The 11,851-nt window shown below is 41.2% G+C and overlaps 2 protein-coding genes across 2 annotated transcripts in view; both read left to right on the top strand.

Moving 5' to 3' along the window:
- The window catches only part of igfbp7 (insulin-like growth factor binding protein 7), a 7,706-nt gene extending 4,654 nt beyond the window's left edge, over nucleotides 1-3,052 (top strand). The window contains exons 4-5 of the mRNA XM_037076933.1: nucleotides 168-294; nucleotides 2,670-3,052. Coding sequence (XP_036932828.1) covers nucleotides 168-294; nucleotides 2,670-2,692 — 150 coding nt within the window. The 3' untranslated portion in view covers nucleotides 2,693-3,052. The remainder of the gene's footprint in view (nucleotides 1-167; nucleotides 295-2,669) is intronic.
- A 1,405-nt stretch (nucleotides 3,053-4,457) lies between these two features.
- Nucleotides 4,458-11,851, top strand: part of polr2b (RNA polymerase II subunit B) — a 53,186-nt gene continuing 45,792 nt past the window's right edge. The window contains exons 1-5 of the mRNA XM_037076632.1: nucleotides 4,458-4,611; nucleotides 5,414-5,486; nucleotides 6,277-6,427; nucleotides 7,108-7,220; nucleotides 11,157-11,376. Of these exons, the coding sequence (XP_036932527.1) occupies nucleotides 4,593-4,611; nucleotides 5,414-5,486; nucleotides 6,277-6,427; nucleotides 7,108-7,220; nucleotides 11,157-11,376 (576 nt within the window). The 5' untranslated portion in view covers nucleotides 4,458-4,592. The remainder of the gene's footprint in view (nucleotides 4,612-5,413; nucleotides 5,487-6,276; nucleotides 6,428-7,107; nucleotides 7,221-11,156; nucleotides 11,377-11,851) is intronic.

The following is an 11,851-nucleotide window of genomic DNA, read 5'->3' as shown; positions in this document are numbered from 1 at the left end:
GCAGTTACAGAAAGCTCAAAAAATTAAGCTGATGGAAGAAATGTGCTGAACACAGAGATAGAACATCTGGAACAAACATTTATTCAATCTTCTGTGACAGAGAGTCATGTCATAACTACAGTTGTGGATTGGACCAATCAATATCACCGGTAGTGTTTGTATTTCAGATCTCCCCTCTGACCAAAGAGGAGGAAGGATCGTACGAGTGTCACGCCACCAACTCCCAGGGAGAAGCTTCAGCTGTTGGAGCCATTCACCTGGTCGAGTCCATTGATGACATCACCATCAAGAAAGGTGACCCTGACATCATCAACAAGCAACAGCAAACAAATGATAAATAAAATCAGTCAGTGGCACCAACCAGGATTTCATTGTTTGTGATTTATATTAGTCTGAACGTCTTTTCATCAAAACAAAAAGTCATGGGGTCAGAGATTATGATGATAATGATGGGGTTAGAGAAGATGATGATGATGAAGAGTCATGGGGTTAGAGATGTTGATTCAAAATTCAAGAGGGGTTTATTGTCATAGCCATATACACAGTACACGGTCCCAATAAGCAAACAGTGCGAACAAACAACAACAACATAGAACAACAACAACGATACCAAATGTTTTGGGGGTTTTTTTTTAATGAGACATTTAGCTGCTCTTAAGTGCAAAAATACTTTATAAAGTGATTGTATGATTATTATTATCATTATTATTATTTACATGAGGTGCAATAGTGCATCAGACAAATACAAAACAGTGACATAAGACAGCGTACGAAAGGGCAACAGTGGTGATCAGTTCAGTCTCTGAGCATTGAGGAGTTGTATGGCCTGGGGGAAGAAGCTGTTTTGTAGTCTGGTAGTGATGGACCGTATGCTACAGTACCTACTGCCAGATGGAAGGGAGGAGAAAAGTCTATGTGAGGGGCGGCTGGGGTCTTCCACAATGCTGGCTGCCTTACGGATACAGTGTGTGGTGTAAATGTCTGAGATGGAGGGGAGAGTGACTCCAATGATCTTTTCAGCTGTCCTCACAACTCGCTGCAGTCTCTTGTGGTCCAGTCTGGTGCAGTTTCCTAACCAGGCAGTGATGCAGCTACTCAGGAGGCTCTCTATAGTCCCTCTGTAGAAAGTGGTGAGAATTGGGGGTGAGAAGTGGGCTTTTCTCAGCCTTCTCAGGAAGTGGAGACGCTGCTGGGCTTTCTTCACAGTGGAACGTTTTTAGGGACCAGGTTAAGTTCACCGCCAAGTGGACACCAAGGAATTTTGTGCTTTTCATGATCTCTACTGTGGAGCCGTGGATGTTCAGTGGCTCATGGTCCCTCTGTGCTCTCCGGTAGTCAACAACCATCTCTTTGGTTTTGTCTACATTCACGGATAGGTGGTTGACTTTGCACCAGGTTATCAGTTGTTCCACCTCCTCTCTGTATGATGACTCATCATTCTTGTTGGTGAGACCCACCACAGTCGTATCATCGGTGTACTTGATGATGTGGTTGGAGTCATGTAGTGCTGTGCAGTCATGGGTCAGGAGTGTGAACTGCAGTGGACTGAGCACACAGTCTTGTGCCCCTGTGCTCAGTGTTGGCGGTTGCAGCCTCCCTAAACATTTGTCAGTCAGTGCACTCAAAACAGTCCTGAAGAGCAATAATGGCTCCAGCCAGGCCACCTGTTTGTTAGCTGGTCTGGAGCATCTGACGAGCGGTATGGGATCAGCTTAACGGAGATGTGGTCTGAGTATGCAAGGTGGGAGTGGGGCTCAGCCCGGTATGCACCAGGTATGGTGGTGTAAACAAGGTCCGGCATGTTCGCCCCTCTTGTTGCAAAATCCACATGTTGATGGAATTTAGGAAGCACAGCTTTGAGATTTGCATGGTTGCAATATCCGGCAACAACAGTCAGTCCTTCTGGGTGTTTTCAAGATCACTGTTGGCCCCGTACAGTCCTGCTAACGCTTCCTTAGCATTAGCAGTGGGAGGAATGTAAAAAAACTGCAAAGTGCAGGGAGGAGAGGTCTCTCGGTAAATAAAAGGATCTACATCTCACAACCACGTATTCCACAGCAGTCCCTGTTGAGTGGTCTGTTGGAGTCTGATGTAGTCCAGTTTATTTTAAAGGGAGGGAACATTGGAGGGTAGGATGGACAGGAGAGCCGATTTAGTAGCTCTGCTGGTAACAGCGCCGGGCATTGTTTAAGTCCCAGAAGTAGACTGCGATGGTAGCCATGTGGTCCTGCATCGGTGTGTTGCAGTTTGGCAGCCTCTTGAGTGCTGTTGGTACATTTAATACACATTATACAATTTAAATACATATAAAAAACACTGTTTGGCTCTCGGGGGGTTGCAATGAAAAGATCGCGCCGCCACTGTTGCTGTTGCCACAACAACACATGATGATGATGATGAGTCATGAGGGTTAGGGTTAGGGCGGGATGACAAAGTTATGTCAAGTTGAGTGTCAAGTTGTAGTTTTAACACATTGAATGCTTCTAATGAAGTGTTTGATTTAATGTCAAATGTAGTTAAATTCATTATTTTTCTTATAAAGATCACAAATGTTTTGACTTAACATTGACAGGGTATTCTTCCTCAATCTCAGGAATTTAAATTAAAACACTTAAATTTGGAGTAACTATTGAACCCCTCCTTTGACTGGTGATGTCATTTCCTTTCAGTGACGAAGGAAGACGAGCTGTGATCAGCTGATCAGAGATCAGTGAAGACGATCATCAGCAAACAGCTGAACGGGATGTTTTTATTCTGATTTTCCCTTTCATGTAGTTCTGAATAAACAAACACTATTAGTTTGAATTGAAATTAAAATTTTGTTGATCGATCATTGATCGATTGTTATTGTTTTAGTTTCGTGATTCTTTTTCAGTTTTTTAGATGAAATCGTATTTTGTTTCTGTACTTTCAGGACTGAAATGTAGTTAAACCTGTTATAACAGTTTCTATTTTTATCATTTATTATGTACCACAGATGTAGATGTAACCATTGCAACACAACTTTCAATAAACATAGAAATGTTGATTCTTTAATCAGTAAGAATGAAATTCATGGTTTATTGTTTTTATGTAAGCAAAAACAAGTTGTGTATATACATATACGTGTGTGTGTATATATATACATATACACACACATATACACACATATATATATATACATATATACGTACTGTATATATATACACACACTCACTCACACACACACACATATATATATATATATATATATATATATATATATATATATATATATATATATATATACATACACATACATATATATGTGTATGTATATGTGTATATATATGTATATGTATGTATATATGTATATATGTGTGTATATATACAGTATACATGTGTGTATATATGTATGTATATGTATGTATACATATATGTATATGTATGTATGTATTTGTGTATATATACAGAGAGAAAGAGAGAGAGAGAGAGAGCATGGGTTAGTGATGATGATGAGTCATGACATGATATACACACATATATAAACATATGAAGAGCTGAGAGCAGAAATGACAATGAACTTATCAGAATGTCATCAAGTGTTTTTGTTTTCACAGCTTCTCGTCACATCCCAGATGACAAAAGACAGAAGCTGTAAACACAGTGACATCATTTCTCCACAAATACAAATGCTTGTGCCAGATTCAGGATACAGAACATAATCTCTACATTAAAAAAAAATCTTGAATACATACATGCAGTCTGTGTGAGTGTATGAAGATTGATTGTGACACTGACTACAATGCAAGGGGGCGGCAGCTGAAATCTTGCCTAGGGCACCAAACTAATGGCACTGAACAGGGGGGACACCAGGGAAACACCTTGAAAACACACCAATGTCATCATCATGAGGAGTACCCTCACGCCTCTTTAGGAGCTGCAACGCTGGCTTTCTGTGGGAATTCACAGCAGTTGGTCGAACTGGTGAACCGTCGCTGCGGCGTTCCATTGATTTAAAATTCTATGTTTTATGTATTTGTTGAGTTTTATGGATTTGAAATTCCCACCCAAGGTTTGAGCATCGCAAATTAGCTTTGACTCTGGCAGGGTTCAATTCACTGTAGTATGGAGCAGTTCATGCTACATACAAATAAACATTAATTAAACAACAATGCTTCACATGATTAGACATTAATGAGAACTTCATTATTCGTATTATATTTAAGTCCTACACACTGGAACTTTATCCCTGCTTTGTATTTAATTGGGTCGTATTGAAAACATTTCATAGTGCAATACAGTTACCAATATAACTCCAAACTGTGACTGCACAACGGAGACATCAGGAGATATGATGGAGACTCTTTTGAGACAATCTGAGACTGTTTGAGATAGTTTGAGCTTCGGGATCACTTTGGACACACTGTCAGTAATTTTCACGGTGAACAATAGGGGGCCCTAAAGTGGCAACACACACGGATGCCAACCGTCATGAAACTCCGCAGAAGAAGAGGAAAAAAGAGAGAAGAAGAAGACCGGAAGGGAGATATTTGTTCCGGGGCGAGCTGTTCGTCACAACGTCGTGTCGGAGATTTCAGTTTGTCGGATTTAAAATCTTCTACAGATAAAACATGTACGACCAGGACGAAGGTGAGCTGCTGCCTGTTCACACATACACAAACTGTAGTAACACAAAGGCCGAATAAACTTTATGAACTCTCAGGCTGACTGAACTCTATTAACACAAACCTCATTAACACAACGTTAACACTAACTGAAAACATGATCCTCCTCCAGCACCTAGCTGTTGGCTGATGTTAGCTTCTGAAAGCGTCTAATTGTTACTGAGTGAACACACATGCTAACATCAGTTAGCTCACATCAGCGCCTGAAAACACAGACTTAAACATTAGCACGTCATTTCCATTTGAAAACGACTCGTTTTAACTGATCGGCATGTTAGCAGCAGCTAATGCTAACCGCGCGCTGCTTTGTTTCAGATAGCAGGCTAATCAGAGGCTGTGATCAGTGACGCTGATTCAGAAAAATCTAAACCAGACTACAAACTTAGCTCAGCTCTAGTTATGATGTAAGAAATATTCAGATACTTGTTCAATATTCAGATACGTGTAAAAGTGTTGATACTGCAGTAACAAAGTAAACAGTGAACGTCTTAAGTTAAGTTACAATACTGAAGCAAAATGTGCTTAAATACCCTATAATTAACATTTAGGATCTCAATTTAATTAAGTGATCAGTTAACTCACTCTGTCAGCTTCACCAGAAACGAACAAGAATATTTTAAAAACCTGTGAATAAACAACAGATATTTATGAGTGATTATACATATTGATCAGTGAGGATGCCTCATGTTTATTGTATTATGTATTATTATTATTATTATTATTATTATTATTATTATTATTATTATTGTATTGTGTGTATTTTGCAGATAATCAATACGATGAGGACGATGATGAAATTACCCCAGATTTGTGGCAGGAAGCTTGTTGGATTGTCATCAGGTAAACTCACCTGGATTTCTCTATACCTCTGTCAGCATACCATTGATGACACCAGCAGAAGAGAGACTGAACATTGTCAACAATAATAAGTCATTATCAGTGGGGCTGGGCAATATGACCTGAATAAATATATCACTGTATATTATTGTGTGTTCTGCAGTGAGTGTTAAATCTCTGTTACTTAAATAAAGTAGAACTCTAACGTAAGATAAAATGAGGTAGAGGTCTGCTTGTGTTCTTTGAGGAGTAGCCTGCTCAATCATTCACAGTCAGACAAGTAGTGGTTTTATTGATCTCAGCAGCAATTACATAGCAGAAAATCAATAGTGCAATAGTCACTTTATCAAGTCGAGTCTATCAAGCACATTTACTTAGCATCACCAGACACACAGTATCATGGCGCAGAAGAAGCTTTAATGTTAACAGATCAGCTGAACTTTTGATGCAGGGTTAAGGTTAACGTCTTACTTTGAGTCAGGGTGATGAGGGTGATGAAACTGGTATACCATCTATATAAAATGGACCTACAGAATGCATACCATCTGCATCAGATCTGTTTGTATGAAGTCAGCTGTCAGAATCCAGTTGTCCTCTGCTTTCCTGTGTCCTCTGTCTTCCTCTGTCGTCCTTTCTCCTAAACCTTCTCAGGAAACAGTCCAGTCTGTGTGAACTCTATAAAATTTGTACATACTGTATCTCTCTATATGTGTTAATAAGTCTATATGTCTGTCTTCAGTCTGATGATACAGCGTCCTGGTCTTACAAAATAAACACTTATGGTTTCTTTCAGCTCTTATTTTGACGAGAAGGGTCTGGTGCGCCAGCAGCTGGATTCGTTTGATGAATTCATCCAGATGTCGGTTCAGAGGATTGTGGAGGATGCTCCGCCCATCGACCTACAGGCTGAAGCACAGCACACCTCAGGAGAAGTGGAGGAGCCGGTGAGGAACACCTGCACTGAATCTGGACCAGGTCTAGGTCCTGACTTCAAAACCGGGCAGCTAGGGATGATGCAAACAGTAGCAACAACCTCTAATTACATTGAGACCGATAGAAAGTCCATGTGGACCAGTAAGAAGGGTTGATTCTTGTGCAAACTTTGTTCATATTTTAATAGTAATTTTCTAAATCTGTAAGATTGCATCATTCATAATTGCCTGTCTCACAACCTCTGGTTTAGATTTGTTTAGAACAGGGGTCACCAACGTAGTGCCCGCTGGCACCAGGTAGCCCTCAAGGACCACATGAGTAGTCCTCAGGCCTGTTCTAAAAATGAAAATTGAATATTGATATTATCTGTTTCCTACCTTGTTAAGTCATTGTTGATGATTATTGTGAGACATCATTAACGTGATCAGTGTCTTCACATAGATGGGTATCATATATAACTAAAGGCAAACTGAGCAAATTTGTTATTTCAGAAGAGTGTATCAAACTGGTAGCCCTTTGTATGACTCGGTACTCATGAAGTAGCTCTCAGTTTCAAAAAGTTTGGTGACCCCTGGTTTAGAGGAACCTCTTTCAGTCCCAGTCTTTAGGGTCTGTGTAGGGCCTGGTTTAAGATAATTAGATCTAGTATGTGTCACTGCAATATCACTCTGACCTCTGTTTCCTATTTCAGCCTCGTTACTTGCTGAAGTTTGAGCAAATCTACCTGTCCAAGCCCACCCACTGGGAGAGAGACGGAGCTCCGTCTCCCATGATGCCCAATGAAGCCCGACTACGAAACCTCACGTAAGTTATTATCCTCACCAAAATATTTTTTTTTCTCGTAAAAACAAGAAGGACCACAACATTACAACAATTAAACATGGGGGTGCACAAGGCACGGGTCGGGTATTGGTAAACATAATGACCGGCCACCATTGTCAACTTTTTTTGTGCCGCTGATTAATTTTGTCATGCCACTCCGCAAGTAGTCCAGTCATTTGTCATGATAGAACTTCATTCAAAGCAGAGCTCCACCAAAGAGCCTGCAATCGTTGCGGAAGGTTATCTGATGTGTCAGTGTTTCCCCTATATGCATTCTGCTGCTGGATTTTCAGCGGCGCAGCAAAATAAAAAAAAAAGACATGATTTTTGCAGGTTTAATAGAATAGAATCACTTTCTTGATCCCAGACTGGGAAATTATTTAATAATAGCACGGGCGAATGGCGAATTCACCGTTAAAAGTCACCGTTTAAGTTGAGTGACTGAAATCCTCGTCATCCTATTGAAAGGCTGCAACAGGCGACTCATCAAACCAGGGTAAAGTCAGTTATAGGTTGGATATTAGGGGGATATTCACTCGGATCCAGTCGCGACATTACCGAGGTTCACCTATTGTTAGCAGCAGGAGGACTGTTAGCTAATCTCGAGAGCCTCATGCTGAATCGCTGGAAACTGATTTAAGGACTGTCATTGAATTGAAGCCATGCCATTGAAGCATAATTATATTGATACAAATAATTGCAGTTTTTTGATATCTTCCATGTCATGTGGCCCAGGAGCAGATTGTATTAGTAAACTGGACAAATGAGATTTTTATTATTTCAATACATTTATTTATTGTATTTTAGTGCTTTCTTTATTTTATATGAATATTAGAATGCAGAGGTTTTGTTTTTTTCCTCAGTAGCTTTCATGTTATGTGACCCACTGACTTCTGAAACAGATTCTGTTCCCATAAAAAATATATAATGATAAAGAAAATAATGGTAAAAATGTTCTCTAATGCTCAAGAGGTCAGCACATTTTCAAGCAGCAATGTCAGCTTCTACACAATTTTGTCTTAGATTCTGAATTTCTGAAAATGAATTTTTTTTTCAAAAATCTCACCAGTTGTCACCATTTAAAGTGTTATTTAAAAAAAAATCCCCCCCAGTTTTGCTAGATTACCAACTCGGAGCATGACTGCTACAAAAAAATCTAGGGGAAACACTGACTGTTCTAAGAATTTTGGACTTATGGAGCGAACTGTTTCTTTCATAGCATGACAGTGGGACAAAATAAATGTAAAGAAAGACATAGTGGAGCCGTGTATTTTCCTGCATTTTTGTCCTTTGCCAGTCACACCTATGATTAAAGGTAAAGACAGATATTTAACAAAGCCACAGTGCTTCACATCACCAACAACAAGAATACAATCATGTAACTGACACACAAATCATATCAGCAGGATTTGTTTAGCAGAGTTAAACTCAAAGGTATGAAAAATCTCTGGGCACTGGAAGTTTGCAGAGAATACTTTCTATAAAAGAACAATAAAACCAGTATTTCTGCTCCAAACCAAAGAAACATTCACATATAACACAGTTGTTCTTATAGATCACACCTGTGTTTATATCCAGACAGTAGGGGTGTCATGATTTTCCAAATCATCGATTTTATTACATTTTCAATTCTAAGGTCACAGTTTGATTCGATTCTCAATGTTAACATTTATTTTTTTAAAGCACAGGTTGCTATGCCATTTTTAGACTAGACTTTTATCCAATATAATATCCAACCTTTGTTCACAATGTACCACACAGCATTGTCAAATTTAAAACATTTATTAACAACATAATATAACAATAACTTATAACTTTATATAATAACCTGCCATCTAGTTTCTGCAGAGCTTGCAAACTGTGGCTTTTTTGTCAACAATGCGACTGTTGTCAACAATTCCAAAATACTGCCACGCAGGCGACTTCAGTGAAAGAGGAGGGGGTTCAAGTTCTGTTCTGCATCTGCAGTTGCCATTAGCCATTTTTAGACAGAGCACCAAGCTGCCAATTTGGCCATCCTTTTGGTGGCTCGGTCCGCAGTTTTAGACAGAGGGCGGCAAATTGGGGGCCTGTTTTGGTCTGCCGATTTTCCGCCTCGGAGGGTACACTTATTTTCGCCTTGCCTGGTATCTAAAAACGAGGCAGAAATGTGCCAGCCTCTGCATGGGGTGGGCAGAGGTGTCAGCGACCTGCACTGTTGTGCAACCCACAGCTGGGGAGTTTTAAAACCAAGAAACAGCTGATCACAGCAGTCAGTCCATCACTTCATCCACGGACATTAAGATGAGCAACTGGACAGCCGCTGAGATCCAGGAGAAGCTAGTGTCTCCTCGGTCTCTGTAGCTGTTTGGTTGTGTCAGATTGTTGTTGTGTCGGCAAGCTAAGGACGGTCGCAACTTTCAAATTAAAAGCCCCCCACTAAGAACCCAGCTATAAGCTCCAATGGGGTGCAATGTAAAGCTCTTATATTGAAGACAAATTCTATGTCAGTATTCACAGCCCAACTTCGAACTTCACATCACATCACATGTTTATGCCTACCTCTGAGGTGCTTTTGGAAAAGGAGGAATATTATGTTTTAGGATAGGCCGGCACATTGCTGTCCTTGCCTTTTCTATCTTAAAAGGGCTATTGTTGTAAGAGTGGCGTAGCCCCTTTCAGGAATAGGGCGGCACGTGAGGGGTGTGTGTGTGTGTGTAAGGTGTGAGTGGGCGAGTGAGAGTGAGGGAGCGTGCGTAGTGCGAACAGTGAATAAATGGGAGAGGAAGGAGAAGCGAAAGGAGTTGCAGTAGTAGGGACAGCAATGAAGTGCACAATATAGGCAGCAGTTTGGCTATGAATAAAGGCAATTGCTCCTCGAGATACAGCAAAGCTCCCTGGTATTATTTCCCGACCAGCTTAACATGTGAAAGGGGGTTCAGGTGAAAATTAAACTTCGGCCCTGGAGGAAATCATCTCCCCTGTGCTAGCCAAACAGGAATGGTGTAACACCATGCTGTTGTTTTGCTGGCTGTAGCTAAGAGTTACTGGCTAAGCTAGCAGATAAGTTAGAGGAGGCTGACTCGCAGCACTTTAACACGTGTGTTTTTTTTTCCGCCCCATGTAACGACCAGACGTGACATGGGGGTGTGGCAGCATCGACGATCCCATTTTTTTAAAATTCAAAGTTCGAGGTTGTGACTTAATTTCGGCCAATTTCGATTTCAAATCGAAATCGTGACACCCTTACCAGACAGTTTCCATCAGTAGCCCCATTCACACTGCCGTTTTGATGTGGCTTCAGTACACCAAGTCCCTGCCTCCATCTCGGTGTGAATCTCTTGGAGGCGGCAAGGGGTGAAATTTCGCTCCGGTGCAGATCTGCCTCTGGTGGTAGTATCAGGCCCATATTATTGGTGAACTGAACCAGTGTGAACGGATAAGCTAGCTTTGTGTATCGAGGGTGTGTCGACAATACCTACACAGGTCCTTCACTCAACTTTATACAGAGAAATGTCCCCACAAAGCAACATTACATGACCAAACAAAAGTAACGTTGTTACTGTCTCTGGCAACTTGTATGAGGAAAAAAATCACAGATATATGTGGAGAAGTGTCCATTCTCCTGCCTGTCCTACCAACTCTTCGTCACATTTCTGCCTGAAAAAGTCTGTCACCGGCAAAAAACCTTTAACTCACAAAGTGTTTGTGATGAAAATAAATAACTGGGACTATCAGCCCTCCAGACCGAGACTTCAGAACTGCATGACACCAACTCTCACCTGGTCTCACTTTCTTACCTGGTATCTCCAGATCTCACCTGGTCTCATTTGGTTTATCCTGGTCGCATCTGGTCTCTCTTTGTTTTTCCTGCTCTCTCCTGTTTCCCCAGTCTCCCCCTGGTTACACGTGATCTGTGTTATTGTGTCAAATCCCCAGGTACTCAGCCCCTCTGTACGTTGACATCACAAAGACCATCATAAAGGAGGGTGAGGACCAGCTGCAGACTCAGCACCAGAAGACCTTCATTGGAAAAATTCCCATCATGCTTCGCTCCACCTACTGTCTGCTGAGTGGCCTGACAGACCGAGATCTGTGCGAGCTCAACGAGTGTCCACTTGACCCCGGAGGTTATTTCATCATCAACGGCTCTGAGAAGGTATGCTTTGACATCATGATGACCCCACTGAGAGTGTTTCTGTCAAGCCGAGAACTGTCAGCCAGTCCCGAGGGCACACCATTGTGCTTTTGGTAATGCTCCTTTCCTCCATGAGCATTTGTTATGCGTGTGTATTTGTGTAGTCTTCTAAAATAAAGTTTGCCGATTATGGTGCGCGTTTGTGTCGCGGTGAGCGGAGACCGAGTAACGTTCACCTCCATCTGCGTAACAGCGCGCAGTAAAAGCGAAACACATATGGTCCGCCGCCCCCCACCCCCTGCCGTCGGACGATCCGACCACTCGCCACAGTGTCCTTACAAACTTGTAGGGAAACACTGTACACTGATGTTTCAAGGTTGGTTTTCAGCCATGAAATGATTAAACACAATTTATTGCTTAACCTGTGTATGTCTTCTTATTGATTTGGTAGGCTTCTTAGATGTCTAAGAATAGTAGACACTAATGCAGGATAACT

Source organism: Acanthopagrus latus, chromosome 18, assembly GCF_904848185.1.
Source record: "Acanthopagrus latus isolate v.2019 chromosome 18, fAcaLat1.1, whole genome shotgun sequence".
Classification (NCBI taxonomy): Eukaryota; Metazoa; Chordata; class Actinopteri; order Spariformes; family Sparidae; genus Acanthopagrus; species Acanthopagrus latus.
Note: the sequence above shows the minus strand (reverse complement) of the source record. Positions and strands in the feature narration are given on the sequence as shown.